Here is a 20,999-nt window from a genome sequence, read left to right on the forward strand (position 1 = left end):
CACCACGAGCTCGCTCAGAGTGGGCCTGATGGATTGGGGTCCCCCGCCGCGGGCCGGGCAGAGGCAGGGGGCCGAGCACGGCTGCCAGGAGAGGAGGTGGTGAGGGGCGAGGGGCGGCGCCCTCTTTCTCTTCCGTAATCTGCTTCCTGCTAGAAGTGACCATTGCAGAGCAGGCCTTGACGACTTGCAGGAGGTCAGCGAGCCTGCCGGAAGCTTGGAGGGGAGGCAGGAAGGAAGGAGCCTTGGCCCGGCCCCGGGGGCCCTGCGGGACTGCACGGCCAGTTCAGCCTGTGAGCCGGGGGGCCCTGCGGGACTGCACGGCCAGTTCAGCCTGTGAGCCCGGGGGCCCTGCGGGACTGCACGGCCAGTTCAGCCTGTGAGCCCGGGGGCCCTGCGGGACTGCACGGCCAGTTCAGCCTGTGAGCCCGGGGGCCCTGCGGGACTGCACGGCCAGTTCAGCCTGTGAGCCCGGGGGCCCTGCGGGACTGCACGGCCAGTTCAGCCTGTGAGCCCGGGGGCCCTGCGGGACTGCACGGCCAGTTCAGCCTGTGAGCCCGGGGGCCCTGCGGGACTGCACGGCCAGTTCAGCCTGTGAGCCCGGGGGCCCTGCGGGACTGCACGGCCAGTTCAGCCTGTGAGCCCGGGGGCCCTGCGGGACTGCACGGCCAGTTCAGCCTGTGAGCCCGGGGGCCCTGCGGGACTGCACGGCCAGTTCAGCCTGTGAAGGAGCCTTGGCCCGGCCCCGGGGGCCCTGCGGGACGGGACGTGGGAATTTGTTGCTGTTGCTCAGGTAGAACCACGTGGTGTCTATGAGGTGTCAGCAGAGCCTTTTCACGGAGTGAAGAACACACACGGGAAATGCCACCTCTTGTCCCTTCTGACCTGCAGTTAGGACTGCGGTCATCCAGCCTCCGCTGCTTGGAAAGAACAAAAGCAAGTTCACGTTTCTCGTCTTGTTACCCACTTCTCCCTCCCCCAGCCCCAGCAGTGCCGTGCTGCGCCCATCTTTGCAGTGTGCCTGTCCTCTGGGGTTTGGGTAGCCACACCTTGTCACCTTGCCGCCTGTCACCTTGGCTCTGTCAGCCGTGCAAGGCTGTTTCCGTGGCCCTCGTCCCCTGCTCCCCCTGTCGTCCGAGCAGCTGGCCGCAGCACCAGTGCAGCTCCACAGCTTGGCGAGCTCGGTGGCGCCTTTGGATCCAAGGGTTGGGTTACTTTTTAGAATGCTGGCGCCAGAGGTGGGTGTAGATTTTCCTCCGACTTATTTGCGTAATGCAGGATATAAAAAAAAAAAAAACAGCTTTGAGTACCTTTTTGTTAGGTTTTGAAGTATTCCCTTTGTCATTATTTTTGGTGAGTAGCGTGTGTGATGTGCATATGTGTGTGTGTGTGTGTGTGTGTGATGAATAACTTGGGCCTAATTTATACCACTCAGGGCAGCTTATGTCTCCTCTGAGCGTCAGTTTCTTGTATACAACGAGGATAATCCTTGTTGTGAGAATGAAGTGGGGGTGTCGGACGTGCCACCCTTGCTACGCCATGAGCCTCGCGCAGCTTTCTGCCTCTGTCCAGTTCCTTCCCTTAGACCTTTCTTCTGCACCCTTTGGCTCCTCCCTGCCGCGGCTCACTCCCAGCCCCGACACCTCCTGAGCTCTCCGAGTCAGAGACTGGGAGCGGGGCCGCGCCTGCACAGCTGGGGCAGGAATGGCTGTGCTCACAAGGTGAGCAGCTGGTAAGGGGTTAAGATAGTAATTGTGCAAGTCTTCCAGGCTTTCTCCCAGTTCTGCGATAATTTGATGAAGAACTTCACCCTAATTAAATATTCAAATTAGGAATAAGTGTCAATATGGCTTCCCATTGCCTGGAATGATGATTAATTGTATTCAAAACTCCAGTGGCCCACTGTAATCTAAACCGAACCGTTGTTCTTGATTGTTTCTGTACCACACTTGCCATGTTTTTGTTTTAAGATTTAAACTAGTAATTGATTTGCCATATGCTGTCGAGCTGCGCGTGCCTTAAAGCTGCGTGTTGAGGACTCGGGAGTTTGGAGTTGTGATTTCCTCAGTCGTGCAGTGACAGCTTTTTCCCCTTGTCCAATCCAGGGTGATTTGGTTTGCGGGGAGCGGGGAGGTGTCTGTGTGTTACCCATGAGGAAAACTCATTACATAGTCAAGGTGGTGGGTTGAAGTTATACTGATCGTGGCAAATGGGTTGTTTGGAGGGACAATGCCCAGTTCTGCGTTGGTGCTTTGTGCTCCACAGGGTCTCAGTGCGGCAGCGTGGTACGGTAGAAAGTGCAGGAACAGATCCTAGCTCAGTGGCTTCTTCAGCCGCGTGGCCCCAGCCAAGTGACTTAACTTCCCTGAACCACTCCCCCATCCGTAGAACACTGCCTTCTCTGCCGGGCTTCCCAGATGAAGAGTCGGTGCCCGTCTACATCACGGACAGCTAGAGAAGTGAGGCCTTGCGCACCTGCCTCCCCCTGGAAGCCGCTGCTGACCACGCAGTGCAGACACCCCAGAGCCCATGGTGCCTGTATCATGCACTATGACCTCTCTCGGGTCTCTGTCCTGACGGTCTCGTGGCTCAGGCCTTCCCCCAACACCACTACCACATTCCTCATCTACAGATGCGGCCATGGCCCCAGCTGCTTCCCAGTACCTGATGTTGTGCCTGGCGCACAGCAGACTCCACAGATGGGTGGCGTTTGTGTTATTTTTTCCATGCCATTGTTTTACACCGAAGCATATGGCCTTAGGGGCCTGTCCTGAGTATCTTGCAATATTCAGAGCTTTTTACTTGTGATACAGGAGATTTGTGTATGTGTTTACCTGTAGCTAAGTTCCTGAAGGGGAGATGCGACTCCCTTTAGTTTCCTAAACTGTTTCAGTGCCAAATGTAGTGCTCATCATAGAGCAGGAGCCCGATTAAAGATGAGTGGACCACGGAGTCGGTGGCAATATACTAATTACAGCGGCCTCGTGTTCCGTGGGTGTATCAGGAGTTGTTTTGGGACTGGGCATGGACATTTTGAGATAGAGATGACCACTGTAGGCCTGTTTTAGGTTTTACTAAACCTCCCTTGGTTGGTGTCACAAAACCAGAGTCTCATCAGGTTGTGAAATATGGCCACAAGCTGTGCTTCCTTTCTGAGGCTGGCTCTGGAATCCATAAGAAAAATTGCATTTAAAAATGTTGTAGAGTCCTTAAAATCACTGACTTTCTGCTTCAGTGGCACCAAGTTACAGAAAGCGAGTGCCACACAAGGGTAGCTCAGAAGTCTGTGGGCTGCAGGTCTTCGTCGGGACTCTGCCTCGGCTGGGAGGCGCAGGGACGTGGAGCAGGAGCCCTGGCTGGGAGCGCACTGGGAGGACTCCGTGCAGGTCTGGCCCTGCAGCTGAGAATGATTCATTTTAATTACCTTCCAGGGCCATCCCGGGCCTGAGCATATGGTCCTTAAGAAACACGGCTCCCCAAACTGTCAGCGAGCGTGGGCTGCGGGCAGGGACCTCTCTCTGACACCGCTGACCAGCCTTGGAGAGCGGACGCGCTAGAAGGTGCTTATTAAAATGCCAGCAGGTGCAGCGTGGGTCCCCTTCCCTGTGACTCCCTCGCCCTGCTCGTGCCAGGTGTTTTATAAGAGCCTTTTTCTTCATTAAATGGCACTCATTAAGCACGTCCTTACACCTGGCGCGGAAGCTGTGCGTCACAGCTGACTTCCTCCCAGTGGTGGTTTGCAGAATAGAGTGGGATGCAGTTAGCCCTCTGCTGTGTTCTTCCTCGCTCACCGCCTCAGCTCACGTCGTGTGCCTCTGTGCATCACCGCTGCTGTGGGTCCTCCCTGCCCCCAGCCAGCCCGACCCTCTCCTCTGCACCACCTCTGGCCCATGCCCCCAGCAGACGTGTCCTGTCAAGCAAGCTGTCCCCTCAAGTGTCAGTCGCAGGGCTGGTGCTTTCCTTGGCACCGGCCCTTCTCCCTCTCCTACCGACTTTGAGAAGACTTCTAGTTTTGCCATCTTCTTTTTCTGATAAAAAAAAAAAAATCATTTCTCCTTAAAAAAAATAACATTTAAAAATGTATTTAAACCGCAGGTGGGAAAATGCACACCTCACCTTGGAGGCCTATGTTGTCCACACCGTGAGCACGTCCTTGGTTGCCCCGGCCTGGGCCACACCTGTGTGACCTGGCGCACCCTTCGGGGCCTGGTCTGTGCTGAGCCGTCCGCTCACCTGTGCTCAGAGACAGGTGTGGGGTTGTTTGCAGTCTGTCACTCTGCGGCTTCCTTGCCTGTTGGATCTTTGGTTTGCTTTGGTTTTCTCTCAGCCCCGTCTTGGGGACCCAGCCCTGCTCACAGCAGGCATCTGGCTCGCGTCCCCGCTTGTTCTGTCCTGCTGCGGTCTCCAAGAACACCCCAGCAGCTCAGGCTCCTCCTGTGGAGGGTCACCAGGCGGCCCCCTCGCTGCCTTCACAGAGGTGGCACCTTCTTACAGCCCGTCCTGCGCTCAGCGACTCTGTCCTGCCTGCCCCGCCCCCACCCCACCCCTGCAGCCAGCCTTGGGCAGCCATATGATATTCTGATTCAGATATTTTATGATTCCAGGTTTTGATCAGAGCGTTGTAATTAAGAACTTGAATTTTGTCACTTACCCATCAGCGTTCAGATGCAAGCTCCAGCAAACTCTGTCCAGAGCCAGCCTGTCCCCCTTGGGCAGGGGATAGCCGAGCCTCTCTGGGGCCCACCCGTGGAATGAGCGGGGGGCACGTGATGAAGGGAAGGGTGAATCTGGTGAGGTGCCGGCCAGTGTTACTGCTTTCAGCCTCCAGTCCGTCATCTCCCCTCTCCAGCTGCACCCCCAGGTTCCTGCAGAGAAAGGGTCACTATGGGCCTTTTGTCCCCGCCAGCCCCATTCCCAGGCCTCGGCGCTCAGTGTCTGGAGCATGGTGTACGCATCTCTTCTAGGGAAAGGACATGGCCTTGGGGCACCTGGGAAGAGTGAAGATTTCTGAATCATGACCGTTTCCACCATCCACTCTCTGTGGCCCCGTGCTCCTTGCACCTGGGCGCCGGAGGCCAAGTCTGAGGTCACCCTCCCATGTCCGCTGGAAGATTTCTCTCAGCGCCTCTTCCAGAACACCGTGAGCCCCGTTAGTGCTCTCTTTAGGGCCTTCTTTGTTGTTTTTAAAAGACTGATTTATTTGATGGTAGAGTTAGAGAGAGGGAGACACAGAGAGATCTTCCATCTGCTGGTTCAATCCCCAGATGTCCACAGTGGCCCGGGCTGGGCCAGATGGAAGGCAGGAGCCAGGAGCCAGGAACTCCATCCAGGTCTCCCACATGGGGGCAGGAGCCCAAGCATTTGGGCCATCGTCCACTGCCTTCCCAGGCATATTAGCAGAGAGCTGAATTGTAAGTAAAACAGCAGGAACTTGAACTGGCACCCTGTGGCATACTGGCATTGTAGGTGGAGGCTTAACCCCCTATAACACATCAACCAACCCATATTTAGGTCTGTATTTTTAAGATTTATTTGAGAAGCAGAATTAAATCTTAGACAGGGGAGACAGAAAGAGAGAGAGAGAGGTCTTCCATCCACTGGTTCACTCCTCAAATGGCTGCAACAACCAGAGCTGAGCCGATCTGAAGCCAGGAGCCAGGAGCTTCTTGCGGGTCTCCCATGTGGGTGCAGGGGTCCAAGTACTTGGACCACCTTCTGCTGTTTTCCCAGGCCATTAACAGGGAGCCACATTGGAAGTGAAGCAGCTGGCACTCAAACTGACACCCATATGGGATGCTGGCACTGCAGACAGGGGCTTAACCTTCTATGCCACAGTGCCAGCCCCTAGATCTTTCTAAAATAAATAACTTGGTAGTGTGTTCCACCGTAGTGATGTGTAACCCCTGTATGATAAATGGCACGTGGTTAAAGCACAGTTTGAGAAGTTGTGATGTATGTGTGTACCTGTGACACCAGAAGCGGGACAGGGACTGCCTCCCACCCCAGGAGTTCCCTGTGTCCTCCCCAGGCAACCCCTTTCTGTCCTTGTGGGCTAGCCTGCATGTTTAGGATTTTCTAGAAGTGGAGTCACTTGGAGATCCTTAGGGGTCCTCGGCCCCACTCGAGTTCAGCAGCAGCATTCGTCCTGTGTGTGTCCGTGGCTTGTTCCTCTGTCATCACTGAGTGGCTCCCCGTGTGTGATACAGCACAGCTGATGGGTCGCCTGCTGCCGGCCGTCTGCCTCTGCTTTCTGTTAGCATTAAAGCTGCTAAGCACATTTGTGCACACGTCTCTGTCCCTGTGTTTTCGTTGCTGGGGGTGGAATGGCTGGGCTGAGAAGCTGCACGCGTTCTGTTTGCTACTGGGCATTCCCGTCAGCAGTCCGTGAGAGCTGCACTTGCGGCGCATGCTCGCAACCGCTGGCCCTGTCGCCGGTGTCACTGTGGCCGTTCTGGCGGCAGCGGGGAGAGCTCGCGGGGGTTTTGTTTTGCCTCTCATCGAAGGCTCACGGTGTGGAGAGTCTTTTTCACCGGCAGCTTTACTGTTCCTGTTTTCTTTATGGAAGTGTCTGAATTTTATGGACATTTTTAGATTGGATTCTCTTCTATTAACTTGTAAGAGTTCCGCATTTTTCCTAGACATAAGGTGGGTGTGTGTTTTATAAACATTTTTCTCCAGGTCTGTGATTTGCCCTGTCATTTTTGTAATAGCATCTTTTGAAGAGCAAGTGTTTTAAATGTTGAGGAATCCAATTTACTGATTTTTTTCTTGTATAGTTTGTGTTTTTTGGTATCCTATTTAAGGATTAAACGCAAGTGATGCCTGAGTATCATGAAAACAGTTGTGAGCTTGAGAACCCCCTAGAGACCCCACCCCGGAAGTGCGAAGCACACATCACAAACTGCTGCCCCAGGAGGCAGTGTTCATGCGACTGTCAGGGGCTGGCATTGTGGCACTGTGGGTTAGGCCACCGCCTGCCGTGCTGGCATCCCGTATCGGCACTGGTTCAAGTCCTAGGTGCTCTGCTTCCCCTACAGCTTCCTGCTGATACACCTGGTCTGCGTGCTCGGGTGCTTGGACCCCGCCACCCTCGTGGGAGACCCTGATGGAGCTTCTAGCTCCTGCCCCCCATTCCTCCCTCCCCATCTCTCCCTTTCTCTGTAGCACTGCCTTTCAAATAAATAAATCAGTTTTTAGAAAATATGACTTTGAGCCCCCCGCAAGATAGGGTGGGAGTTGCACCTGCATGCCACAGGTCTGGCTGTAGGGACACGTGTGTAAGTGTGGGGTGGAGATAGAACGGCTCCGTCTGCACCTGGAGTCAGCCTCTACCCGCCCAGCCCCTGTCCCCCACGCGCTGCCCTTGGACGGTCCGAGGACCAGCAGTCCCCGCTGCTGCCCCCACAGAGCCGTCTTTGTCAAATGTGGCCACTGGGTCCACAAGATTAATGGGAACATTTTAAAAATTCACACAGACCTGGAATCAGCACTCGAAAATACAGATTTAAATTAACAAGGAAAAAGCAGAATCCCATCAAAGGAAATAAATCGTGCTGGCAACTATTGTCACATAATAAAATGTATTCTATAACTGAAGGGCTTTTATATGGAGCTGTCTGCGGCTTAGTGGCCATGTTAATTGAATAAGGTGCCTAAGACCGACTTGGGGGAAAAAATGAAATTCCCCTCAGCATCTGTTTAGCGGGAGCCGTTGTCAGCTGCGTGCGTGGGGCTAACCTGTTTGTTATGGAGCCGCCAGTACCGCCCACAGAGAGACCCAGGGTGGCAGAGTGTGCCCGTCCCCTCGGGGCTGTTCTTGGGCAGGGACAGGCGTGGAAGGCCGGGTGCTGCAGGTCCCCGTTGCCAGACGGGGTGGAAGTAACGATCTGCTGTTTGCGTCAAGCTGCAGAAATCGTTGGCTTCTGACGTGCAGGCCCTCGTTCCCCCGCGCAAGGCCTCTCAGGGCTGGTGCCCAGCCATCCACGTCTCTGGGTGTTGCCCTGTGTAGACACTGCCCCCCGCTTCCAGGTCAGCTTCTCCCCAAGCTGCTGCCGACCCTTTCTGAATGCCCCTGAGATCTGGAAAGCAGTGGGCTGTCCACAGAACAGCCTCCGTGGGCCCCCTGCGGCGACCGTGCTGGCGTGGCTGTCCGTGGGCCCCCTGCGGCGACCGCGCTGGCGTGGCGGTCCGTGGGCCCCCTGCGGCGACCGCGCTGGCGTGGCTGTCCGTGGGCCCCCTGCGGCAACCGCGCTGGCGTGGCTGTCCATGGGCCGAGCGCCTCCGCTTTGCTGGGCGCTGTCAAGCACCGAGCGCCTGCTCCTCCCTCCACTCCCTTGGCGTGGCTGCTGCCTGGGAGCGAGTGTCTGGTGTCCAGGGTCTGTGGGAGCGCCTCGCTCCTTCCTTCTCCCCTGCTCCAGGCGCAGTGGCAGGATCGGGGTGCTCGGGCAGTCTCATTACACGGTTCAGTTGTGGCAAAGAAGCTAAAGAGTGTTGGGTTAATCGGTCACAATCCCAAGTGTAAAGATAAGGGTTTTAATGTATTTCCTAACTAGATGCAATGGGCAGGGGGATGGATGGGCTCAGGCCATTAATTAGTCTTCTGAAATATTTTTAGAGACTGTAAAATATTTCATTAAACTGTTGTACCATAATTTTCTAACCAGTCCCCTGTTGTTTGATATTTAATTTGAATCTGGTTTTTGGCTTCATAAGCAATGCCACGATGAATATATTTACTGTTTATGAAAAAATATCCATGAATCAGAAATACTTGCATTTTCCAAACCATTAACCAACCCAGTCCTGGGGATGAGAAGGATGCAAGTGGGATGCCTTCCTGGAAACTTCCCAGAATTCTCTCTCGTGACAAGTCAGCATCCGATTCTTCCATCCGTTCAACACAGATTAGGTAATCTTTTTTTTTTTTAAGATTTACTTTTTTTTTTTTTTTTTTTTTTGGACAGGCAGAGTGGACAGTGAGAGAGAGAGACAGAGAGAAAGGTCTTCCTTTGCCGTTGGTTCACCCTCCAATGGTCGCTGCGGCCAGCGCGCTGCGCACCGCGCTGATCCGATGGCAGGAGCCAGGTGCTACTCCTGGTCTCCCATGGGGTGCAGGGCCCAAGTACTTGGGCCATCCTCCACTGCACTCCCTGGCTGTGGGGAGCAACTGGGAGCAACTTGGACTAGACTAAGTTACTGGAATTAAGACTTATTCTATGCATCTGCTCTCCCACAATATGGCGCTGGGAGAGGAGGAAACAGCTTCTACACAGCTGCCTCCAGTTCAACCAATAAACAGCAGGACCTGCTCCTGATCGGAGGAGAGCAGCGTACTCGGCGTGTGGGTAGCAGAGTTGGGATTGGTGGAAGAGGACTATAAAGGAGGAGAGAGACAACATGCACCAGGAACATCTGAGGGACATCTGAGCAGCCCCTGAGAGAGCCGGCCGGCGGTGTGCCGCTCCCCCTCGGAAGTGGGGAAAGTGCCCAGGGGGAACCGCCCTTCCACGGAGGTGGAAGGGACGGTAGCCAACCCGGGAAGAACCAGCAGCAAACCCGGGGAGGGCCGAGCAGACAAAAGAACAGCACAGGGTCCTGTGTCGTTCCTCCACGAAGAGGGGGAGCAACACCTGGCCACAGCAGAGGGCTGGCCTGGAAGAGGGGCAACCGGGACAGAATCCGGCGCCCCGACCGGGACTAGAACCCGGTGTGCTGGCGCCGCAAGGTGGAGGATTAGCCTAGTGAGCCGCGGCGCCGGCTTGATTTACTTATTTATTTGAAAAGAAGAGTTACAGAGAGACAGAGGTAGAGAGCATAGAAGTCTTCCATCCGCTGGTTCACTCCCCAAATGGCCTCAACGCCCGTAGCTGGGCTGATCCGAAGCCAGGAGCCAGGAGCTTCTTCCAGGTCTCCCATATGGGTGCAGGGGCCCAAGGACTTGGGCCATCTTCCATTGCTCCTCCAGGCCACAGCAGAGAGCTGGATCAGAAGTGGAACAGCGGGAGTTGAACTGGCATCCAAGTGAGATACTGGCACTGCAGGCAGCGGCTTTACCTCCTACGCCACAGTGCCGGACCCAGATTAGGTAGTCTTGGAAGATTTCCTAACGTTGGTTAAGTGTCCGCTGTGTCCCGGGCACTGTTGTCAACACTGTAGCTATCATGAGAAGAGAAAGTGCAGCAGAGACAAGTTCCAGTGACACAGGAGCAGACCAGACAGCCTGGAGCCGGCTGGGCCCTGCAGAGACGAAGGCAGGATGTTGTGAGGGACTGCCCCTCAGAAGGTGCTCAGGGCGGGTCCCCAGAGGGAAACTCTGATAAAGGGGAGGAGCCAGTGTTTCAGGCAGGGGAAATAGTACATGCAAAGGCCCTGAGGCAGCAATGAGGGACAAGCAGCAGCTGCGGAGATTGGCAGGTGTGAGTGCAGGGAGGAGGGAGGGGCCCAGACTGGCAGCACCTCCAGACCCCGGGGAGGTTTCAGGGTCGCCCTACACAGAGGGAAGACATCAGTGGGTTTTGTGATGATCCTGCACCAAGGCCCTCACGAGCAGGATGCTAAAGTAACAGCAGGGGTGGCAGGAGTGGGGAGAATCAGAGCTACAGGGCTTAGGTGTGCTCGCCCGCTCTGGTTCTGTGCTGACTGCTTGGCCTGCTGCGGGGCCTCTGAGAGGTGGCACCCCCTTGCGAAGGCCACCCGGCTGCCAGGCACTGACACTGGGATTTGAACTATATCCGAGGACTCTCGGGGCAGTGCCCTGCCTCGCTGGGGACGTGGCGCCGCTGGTTACCTAATTCTGCATGCTGAACCGGGACCGTCAGGGTAGCAAGCAGTGAATGGCAGAGCTGGTAAGCCCCTGGCCTCTTGGGTGGACCCTGTGGTCCTGTCCTGGTTGAGAATCTGTGTATTCCCGATGGTCAAGGTGATTCTAGGGCAACTTTAAAACAACACCACAGGGTGTGTGTTCTAGCTTTCTCTCCGCCCCTTGCCACTGCCTGTTCTGTACCGAGAATCAGTATTCTGATCTGAAAAGCTTCCCAGGAGGGACAGGCCAGGCGATGGGGTAGAGGGTACCAGCCCCAGGCAGGGCAGGGGCTCCCTCGGCCCCATTTCTCGGAGGCTTGGCTGGTGCAGAGCCGTCCACCCACAGGCCCTCCCGACATCAAAGCATCCCTGGCTGCTTCCCCCTCCGCACAGACTTTTTGTCCCGTTTCAGCCAGACACTGTCCCTCGGCCCAGACTGCTCAGTCCCACTCCCTACCCCCTGGTGGGCCCTGGGGGGCCTCCCACCACCAGTGTCTGCTGCTTCTGTCCAGGAACAGCAAAGCCAGAGGAGCTGCTTGCAGCATGGCCCGGGACCCCTCTCCGAGCGCGTTCCCTAAGGCACGGGCGCTCCCTGCTCGCCGCTGACAGCGCCTTCCACAGCCCTGCTCCTCGGCCGCCCCAGCTGGAGTTCTGCAGGGCCTTGGGCTGGCTGCTGTGGCAGCCATCACTGACGGAAGCGTTTCTCCCCCCTTGGCCACCTGGCCGCCATCACTGGTTTCTTCTCACACCAAACCTGTTTCCTCCGTAGCAGCAAGGAGTGGGCTGCACGGCCCAGCACAGGGACCCCTTGAGTCTAGTGGGGAAACACATTCGTGCAGAGATGAGATAATAAATGGGTTTAACAGCAGCCCATGTAATGAGCCAGGGGTTTTAGTGGAGTGAGTTCAATACCTGATTTGGTGAACAAGTGTTCAGTAATTTCTGTTCTGTGGTAGAAATAGCCCTAGAAATTTGGGTACAAAGTGCGCAAGATGGGGCCCTGCTCTTAAGGTCACAGTCATGGTAGGGGGCCAGGCTTCTAGCAGATGATTTAGAATACATTGTGATAGGTGGAGTGAGAGAGGACACACAGGTGCACAGTCCAGCCCAGCAAAGCTTTAGCAAAGAAAGGCTGGGTGGGTGGGGTCTTGAGGGATGAATAGGAGTTTAGTGTAGGAAGAATGGGAACTGTAGGAGGAGGGAGCAGCGTGGGTGAGGAGTCAGCTGAGGCGTGAGCAGTGCAGCCAATTAGGACGCTTTGGGGACTTTTCCTGGGGCAGGGAGGAGAGGTGACAGGGACAGTCTGCTGTGGCATGTGGCTGCTGAGGCAGTGTGTGGGCCGGAGCCACAGACAGCAGCTTTGGCAGGGCTGAGGAGGGGGGAGGAGCGGCCGTGGCAGGGATGGCAGGAAGGGAGCCAGGCCAGGCCGCGGCAGGGATGCGCGAGGCGTGCGAAGGCGTCCGGGCTCCGATGCCCAGAGGCGAGAACGTTGAGACCGGGCGCCCCGGAAGGTGGGCAGCGAAGGGGCCGGGCGCCTGCTTCCCGTGGCCCTGGGTGCCGGGGAATGTCCCCAGCTCCGTGCCCGAGGAGGGTGTGCGACAGCACTCGCGAACGGAGGCAGTTTTGGGACCGTGTCTGTCACAGTGGCTGCCTTTCCCCTGCAGCGTGGCCATTGTTCTGCCACAGGCGGGCAGGCCTTTAGAACTGTCACTTGGATCTGGTCACATCTCTGCCTCACAGCCCTTTAGGATAAAATCAGGGCTTGTGTTGGGCCCCCGCAGCCCTCCCAGGTCTGGCTGCCCCAGCGTCCTGCCAGCCAGACTTCCTGCGGCCGCAGGACTGCCAGAGAGCCCAGGTTCCCCAGTTCCCTCAGCGTCACCTCCTCCGGGAAGCCTTCCAAAGCCTCCCCTGCCCTGCCCTGCCAGTCACAGTCTTCCTGCTTCCGTGGATTCATGTGACTGTGGTGTCTTCCGTTGCCCTGCTCTCCTGCCACGCCTGTGTTCCCAAGGCCTGTGACGTGTGTGTTTGTCCCCAGTGGGGGGCTGCCTCTGCCACCCCCCAGGCCCGCCCGTCTTCCCAGGCCCAGCTGCTGCCCGCCTCTGGGCCCGGGGTGCCGCTGCCCTGCCCCAACGGCTCTGTGGCCTGGACTGGGCTGAGGGCACCTTTCAGCACACTGCGGTGTAGACATCTTAGAACCGGACAGCCCTGAAGCGCCGTGTGTCCCTGACTCCGGCACATTCCCGCATTGGGCCAGCGTCCTGGTGTGAGATCTGCCATCATTGGGCCCATGCTGGCTTTTGTGCTCTGCCTCTGATGTCTCAGAATGAGTAGTAAATAGTGTTTAAGCACGCACCCTCACTTGCATCCTGCGGTGGACCCGGCACATGTGCCCCATAGCTCCCCCCAGGGGTGCCGCAAGGAGCCACAAGGAGTGTGTGACGGCCCGGTTCCCCGAGGCCTGGCACCTGGCAGCACTCTGTGCAGGTCGCCTGTCGTCAGCACTGCAAGCAACACTTCACTCCTCTGTGCGGCTTCACTGACCAAGTGCTGTGGTCGGACGCGCACTGATCGGCGGCTCGAATCCCTCACAGCTGCTTCTCGCCCGCTCGGGGTTCCCGCCTGGCTGGGGCTCACGTCCATGCTGGCGTGTGCTAGAAATAGATTCCTGTGCTGCACCCAGGCAGGCCCACAGCACACAGCCGGCGCTCGCTTGGTTCAGCGTGGCTGGTCCATGGCGCAGGTGTTTACGTGAAAGCGCCCTCAGCTGCCCTCAGCGCTTACCTCGACCCTGGGGGACCCCTGCTGGCTGCAGCTCAGCCCTGGCTCTGTGGGGACCTTCTCTCCTAAGTCTTTACACACAGCAGTCATCCTGGAAGGTCTGCATGATTGACAGCTTGCTTTAGTGATGCCCCGCCCCCCAGTCTTCCCTCAGGGAAGTGGCTGGGCCTGGCCAAAGCTTAGGCTGCCGAGCTGCTCCAAACCAACCACCAGGCAGGCTCTCACACAGAGGTTTGGGGGTGGTGGCTTCCCCCAGAGCTGTTGGGTTTTGAGTGCTTTTCCTGTTACTTTAATCTTTCTTGTCAACATGTGCTAAAGGCAGCTGATGGCCATGCCAAATGGACTATTTACTTTTGACCAAATACTCAGCTGTGCGTTCATTGTGGCTTAAGCAGCCCACACCTGAGCTGGAAAAGACGGCAGAGGGTCCATCAGAGGCACTTCCCACCCTCCTGTGTGCTGCCGCACCTGCTGCCCGCCCGCCCGCAGCCGCACAGTTCTGGGCAGTTTTAAAGCCCGTCAGTCCGCTGGCCGCACGTAGTGTGAGCATGCCTGATGCCTTGTTCACCAAGTACCCTGCACTGTGGTCCTCGGCGGCCCTAGGGCAGGGGTGGAGCGAAGCAAAGCAAGGCTCGCTCTAGGGGCTGGTGTTGGCTCCCTTCCGCCCGGGGCAGAGGTCCAGGTGGAATCACCACTTCCCTGGCGCATCGGAGACTCACCATAAGGCTCCGGGTGTGACAAAGGTGACTGCTGGAGTCGAAGCCCCTGCATTCGGGGGAGGGGGGTCGCGCTCTTCCTGCGCCTGCTGCGGTTGGGCTGTCCATGGCGCCAGGTGCTTCCTGAGCCTTGGCGAGTGCCCCATCTCCCTTAACCTCCCTTTCTCCTCTGTCTTCCTCAGGCACATCTCTCTAACGCTCCCTGCCACCTTCCGAGGCAGGAACAGCGCGCGGACGGACTATGAGTACCAGCACTCCAATTTGTATGCCATATCAGGTATGTGGGGCCGCTGCTCAGACCAGCTCCAGGGTCTGCGTCCTGGGCGCCACCGCCCTCCCCATGTCCCCTGCCCCCCTTGGCCTCTGTCTGCTTCACCTCTCTCTTTCCCTTTCCTCTGTGTCGCCCCAGCACTTAGAGAAGGGCCAGATACCCAGCGCGTCTTGAGAGTAATGATGAAAAATAACGTGCGGATTTCACAAGCTTGAAGGGAGGTTCCCAGGGGAGACTCAGCACGGTGTCCACCCGCCAGGCCCCGGGCAGGTTTCTCCCGGGGACTCGGGCGCGGCGCCGAGCAGAGCGGGGCCCATGCTCCCTCTGTTTCCAAGGCTGTTTCATCTCCAGGTTGTGGCCAGAGGGTACACTGGCGGTCTGCCCGCCCCTCCCCAGAGCGGGAGCCTGTGATTTCTGAACTTGAAATTGATCGCGTTAGCCTGGCCGGAACTAAATCAGCCCTAGTTTCCCCTTCCACCTTGGCAGGGAGGGGAAGCGTAGAAGCCTTTTTGCAGACTTGAGATTCATTAGGTGCTTGGCAGCGCAGGTGACTCGCTAAGAGCCGAGGGAGCCCACAAACTCGCCCGCGATTACCCTGGGCCGCCAGGCAGGGCGTCGGAACACACGGGGGAGGTGGTAAGTCGGGGCCACTTACCAGCACACGCCCTTAATGGTGAGTGACATTTTGAACACGGGAACATGGCATTCATTCATGTACTGTAATGAATCGGTTATTTAAAAGGTAATCTTTTTTTCTAAAAATTGCAACTTCAGGTTACTAAATAGATGAAATAGAACAATGGCATAATTCTTGTCAGTATTAGTTTTTCTCGCTATGATCACTCCCTAATAGGTTTGGAAGTATAAGCAAAAGCCAGTGGTTGCGTCTCCTGCCGGGCAGGGGAGGAGCGGATGTGCTTCAGCCCGGAGCCTGGCCCTGCGCCAGGAGCCCGCCTCTCCAGGGCCGAGGGAACGTGTTTGTCTAAGGAAAGCATCTCCGGGGAGAATGCCTTCTGTGCCGCGGCTATTTCAGCAGAGTCGACAAGGAGCATAACAAGTGTGGAAAGATGACCTATTTTGTAGAAAAGCTGACTATTTCCCCAGATGCTTAGTGGCGGAGTGGTGCGTAGCAGGCCTGTGAAATCCGGCAGGGCAGCCCTGGACAGGAACGCGTGCAAGCAAAGCCCTGGCGAAACAGATGACTTTCCCTCTGCAGCTTGCAAATCCTTTTCCAGCCCTGGTGTTGGGCTCCGCCCACCTTACCTGTGTCCTCTGATGGCTTTCCCAGCTGTTGGTTTGTGCACAAGAGCGCCCCTGATTTGGCAGGAATGTGGCTGTCTGCCCCCAGGCCGCTGCGTGCTCGCCCTGCGGCTTGGGTGAGGCGCCGTCTCGCTTCATTTCTGCTGGTAGATTAGCGATACCAAGGTAACAGCCTTAAGACACAGGGGAAGCTATTCAGAAACTCCCTGTCTCATTCATGTGAGTGGCAGTCGGCTGGGTTTTACCTTCCAAACAGGCTGCTGAGGCTCCCGCCCATGGCAGCGGGCAGCTCGGGCCTCTTCTGCGGCTGCAGGCACCAAATTGCTCTGCCAGGGCCTAAGGCTGCTTTGTGTGACACTGCCAGAAATGCCCTGCAGGGCCCACTGGCTCCGTCAGGCCTGCAAGCTCAGCACTGGGCAGCTAGGGCGCAGCTGGGAAGCCTGCCACCCTCTGCTGGCAGCGGCCTGCGAGTTGTTCCGCTGGAGGGAGCAGAGACCTCCCGCCCCCTCCCCTCCCCAGCAGTACTTGGCGCTGAGTGGCCCCTCTCAGTTTGGTGTTGCAAAGTTCAGGCTTCTAGGATTCGTTCCAAAAACAGTTGAGGCAGAGTGCCGCAGGCCCCAGCCCTCGCCCAGAGCCGATGCTTTGGTCCCTGGAGCTCTGATAAGGACGTGAATCACCAGCTTGTCCTTTCTCCTCCAGGTGGGGCCGTGGGTGGGGCACGTGCTCCCTCACCCCGGGGCCGCGCCTTTGCTGCTCCTGGTGTGCCGGGGGCATTCTGAAGATGTCTGCCCTTAGTGCAGGGGCACCTCCAGACAGCGTCAGTGGCAGTCTAACAAGCAGCGCACATTTGTGGTGTGTGCACGTTCCTCTTCGCGCCTGAGCTCGCAGGAAGACAGGTTGCCCTGCACGTGCGCGTGGGAGGCGTGGCCCAGAGTTCCTGTAGACACCAGTGGAGACGTCTGCAGCTCTGTCCTCAGCACATGGAGGCTCTCATGAGACGTTCGTGGAGGGAAGGGGTGCGTGTAGCCCAGTATCCAGGAGCTCCAGGTTCCCTGGGGCAAGCGGCCGCCCTGGTCTGCCCCTGTCATGCCCGGGTGGGACCATCCCACCCTGGTCTGCCCCTGTCATGCCCGGCGGGGGGCTATCCCGCCCTGGTCTGCCCCTGTCATGCCTGGGGGGGGGGCTATCCCGCCCTGGTCTGCCCCTGTCATGCCCGGCGGGGGGCTATCCCGCCCTGGTCTGCCCCTGTCATGCCCGGGGACGGGGGGGCTATCCCGCCCTGGTCTGCCCCTGTCATGCCCGAGGGGGGGGGGGACCATCCCGCCCTGGTCTGCTCCTGTCATGCCCGGGGGGGGGGGGGGGACCATCCCGCCCTGGTCTGCCCCTGTCATGCCCGGGTGGGACCATCCCGCTCCGTCTCTGCAAGCCCCCCTCGCCGAGCAGGGCGCTGTCTCCCTGCAGCAGTTTGGGGGCTCTGCCTTGCACTGGCTGTGCTTGGCCGCTGCTCTGTGCAGTGCCGCCGTGCCTCCCACTCTCCCCACGTGTGGGGTGAAGCGCTCTCATGGGCTCAGTGCGCTAGACTCTGCTGTCCGGTGCCCTGTTCAGGATGGCCGTGAAGGAAATTCTGTGATCTTCACATTTCCTCTTCTAGAAATTTCCAGAAAATACCTACAGATGTGCAGGAAGACTTATCCACATGGATCAGCATGTTGCTTTTTTTAAAAAAAAAGGGGGCTAGTGTTATGGCGCGGTGGGCTGGGCCACTGCCTGCAATGCCAGCATCCCAAATGGGTACTGGTTTGAGTCCCAGCTGCTCCACTTTCTATCTAGCACCCTGTTAATGTACCTGGGAGGGCAGCAGAAGATGGCCCAGGAATCCATATGGGAGACCTCGATGGAGTTCTAGGCTCTTGGCTTTGGCCTGGCCCAGCCCTAGCTGTTCTGGCCATATGGGGAGTGAACCAGTGGATGGATGATACCTCTCTTCCTCTCCCCCTCTCCCCCTCCCCCTCCCCCTCCACCTCTCCTTCTCTCACCCTCTCCTTCTCTCCCCCCTCCTTCTCTTCCCCCTCCTTCTCTACTCCTCTTCCCCTCTCCCCTCTCTCCTTCTCTCCCTCTCCCCTTCATCTCCCCATCTCCCCGCCATGTGTGTGTCTGTCTCTTTGCCTCTGTCTCTAACTCTGCCTTTCAAATAAATAAATCTTAAAAAGAAATAATCCTCCATACTACTCGGTAGGAGGCAGGTATTTCTTAAAGGCAAATGATTGAGTCATCCTGAAAACGATGATCTCTATAAAACACGTGCGTGCTGTGAAGTGTGCACGGTGGGGGCAGGGCATAACGGAGCTGGGAGGGAAGCTGAGAAGCCAGGGTGTGAATGGGATCTCGTTTTAAAAACGTGCAGAACGGCCCGGAAAGGCATGCCCCAAGGCGTTGACGGTGGTCTCCAGCTTTCCTCCTCTTTGGCTGCCTTGCCGTTCTCCCTTGTTCTGTAAGAGCTCACGTTGCTTCTGTGATGAGGGAAACAGGGCCTGATGCTACGTGAGTGCTCCTGGGGACCCAACAGGACACACGTGTGTGTGCTCCTGGCGGTTCACGTGTGCTCCTGGCAGTTCACGTGTGCTCCTGGCAGTTCACGTGTGCTCCTGGCGGTTCACGTGTGCCCCTGGTGGACCCTGCTGGCCCCAGCGATTGCCTCGATTTCTTTCTGATGGCTCACAAGCCGCCTGATTCATAACATGCTTTTGGATTCTGCTGGAAGTCACGTCCAAAGCACACGTAAGCAATTTTTATTGTCCTTTTTTGAGAATTTTTTTCTGTTACCAGTCCCCTGAAACCAGTCACGCAGAGATGGCTAATTGTCATTCCAGCATTGCTGTCCGCACGCCTGCCCGCACTGAGCACGCGTGCCATCTCTCGCCTGTCTTGCTCTTCTCGTCACCCATATTCTTGAGGATTTGATCATGGTTTTCCTTAATGCAGGAGACAGAAGTAGAAAGATGGTTTCCAGTTTGACTCAGGCTGTTACCTGTCTACATTAGGGTCAGCAAACCAGCCCACAGCCAGCTCCTACCCATAGCCCGTTTGTGTGTGCCTGTGAGCGAAGGACGTTCTGGTATCTTTTAGTAGTTGGGGGAACAGATGTGCTGTTTCGTGACGTGGTAATTACATGAAATGGAAATCCCGCTGTTCCTAGATACAGCCTTACTGGAACCCACCGGGCCGGCTCCTACACTGCAGCAGCTGAGCTGAGCGCCGCAGGCACCATCCTGTGGCCCCCCAGGCCCTGGGGCATGCCCTGGCCTGCCCAGCCCTGGCGTCAGCCCCGTTCTCCTGGCTCTGAGCCCCGTTTCAGGGAGCACCTTGTGTGCTGTGAGCAGCAGCCTGCACTTTCCTGGCACTGTTCTTGCCCCCAGGGCCCCACCGATGCCAGGCCTTTCAGAGCTTACCTCCTCGGAGGGCTCTCTCCAGAGCCGGCATGAGCCAGCATCCCTCCGGACTGCGCCCCAACCCTGCCCCTGCTCTTCTCTGTAAGGCTTTCTCCTCCCCAAAGAGGGGTCGTCTAACGTGGTCCCGGAAGGAGTCATCCTCCCTCTTTTTTCCCTTTGAATTTTTTAGATGTTTAACTATCTGATCATTCATTCAATTCATGCATTTCTGTCTCACCTATTCCAGAAGGATTTCAGGTAGCTCCAAAAATAGCTATAAGAAAACGAAGATGGAAGTGCGAAAATGGGAGAGTGAAGTCAGGTGCAGCCAGGTGCAAGGCGTGTGGACCGGTGCTGGGCCAGCGGGCAGTCTCCCTGGGGATGAGAGGGAAGCAGGCTGGTTGCTGGGGTGAACCCATTCCTTTTGGGATCCCAGAGAGGAGCCGTCTCCACCAAGAGGGCCTGTGGAGCGAGGCCGACAGCTGTGTGGTTCCTTGGGAAGCTGGACAAAGTGAGAGGCTCTTCTGTGGAGACAGGCGAGGTGGTTCACAGCAGATGTGTTTTAGTTCAAGTCTACGTGCGCGCTAGTCCACGTGCGCGCTAGTCCACGTGCGCGGTAGTCCTGTAAATGCACATTGCCGCCAGTCAGCGTCTGAAGTGACACTGCCTGTGAGAGAAAGACCAGCATTTACAACCTGGAGAAAAAGAAGGAAGGGGCCCCAGAAACAGCACAGCGTGACTGCGGCCCGTGTGTTGGGACAGGGAGTAGCCCCTTGTGTTCGAAGCGTGAGTGGGGTGTTGCTTAAGAAGTGGACTCAGGGCGGCCTGCAGCCCAGCCCCTGCCCAGACCTGCTGCTCTCCCGTGCCAGAGGCTGCCGGGGGGGAGCTCTGGCCAGAGGAGCTCGCCGGGCGTTTCTAACCTGGGGATGTTTCCTGTCCGTCATGGCAGGTTTTGTCTGAACAGGCGGCCATGCTGTGCTATTATAAACTGATCTGTAGTTGCAAGTGTAGAATTTTTACCAAAGAAGTCTTATTTTTCTTCTGTATTAAAACTGGCATGTAATAAAACCAGAACATCTCAGATGCCTGCAGATGCAGGATAAGCCACCGTACAGACACGCGGTCAGTGATGGCTGTGTCCCAGGACACAGGTCCTGAGGCGCCAGGGAGCGAGGCACACAGCTGGGGCAGAAGGCATCCCTGGGTCTATCCCAGCAGCCTCACGTGCACTGGCCACCCTGTCTTTCGTGTTGTTTGCTCTTTTCAGAGCTTTTTTTGTTGTTTTTATTTTTGATAGCTAGAAAAGCCAGCTTACTGCCCTCCATAGCTGTTCCCTGTTAAAAACCAGTGCCCTCATACAATGTCAGACCCCAGGAAGGACGAGAGCGCGGTGGATTCCGTGCCATGATCTCATCAGTAAAGAGAGGAGGAGGATTTTATCTTTAACTCAGAACCACGGATGAGCCGTGTAGCTCTGACATCGGACGAGGAAAGCATAAAGCAATTAAAAATAATTAATGATTTCTGAATATCAGCCTGCTCCATGCAGTTTTAATCTAGTCCTCATTTAAACTGGAAGATGGACATTTAATTATCAGTATTATGAAATTTGTGATTTATATATTTCATCCAGTTGGAGAGAATTTCTGCCAGCAGCTCTTCATCTTGTGATAAAGAAAGTCTGTGTAGCTTACGCGTGACCATTTAAAAACTCGTCGACAGCGCGCCCGACGGTTCCAAGCTGAGCGC

The 20,999-nt window shown here is 56.7% G+C and overlaps 1 protein-coding gene across 2 annotated transcripts in view; it reads left to right on the top strand.

Moving 5' to 3' along the window:
• MVB12B (multivesicular body subunit 12B) overlaps positions 1–20,999 on the top strand; it is a 173,641-nt gene that overhangs the window by 94,960 nt on the left and 57,682 nt on the right. Inside the window, exons 7-8 of one of the 2 annotated variants that reach the window (XM_051855273.2) lie at positions 14,474–14,568; positions 15,110–15,235. In XM_051855273.2, coding sequence (XP_051711233.1) covers positions 14,474–14,568; positions 15,110–15,235 — 221 coding nt within the window. The remainder of the gene's footprint in view (positions 1–14,473; positions 14,569–15,109; positions 15,236–20,999) is intronic. The other variant, XM_051855278.2, reaches the window with a different exon arrangement.

The sequence above is a fragment of the Oryctolagus cuniculus genome, chromosome 1, assembly GCF_964237555.1.
Source record: "Oryctolagus cuniculus chromosome 1, mOryCun1.1, whole genome shotgun sequence".
In the NCBI taxonomy this organism is placed as follows: domain Eukaryota; kingdom Metazoa; phylum Chordata; class Mammalia; order Lagomorpha; family Leporidae; genus Oryctolagus; species Oryctolagus cuniculus.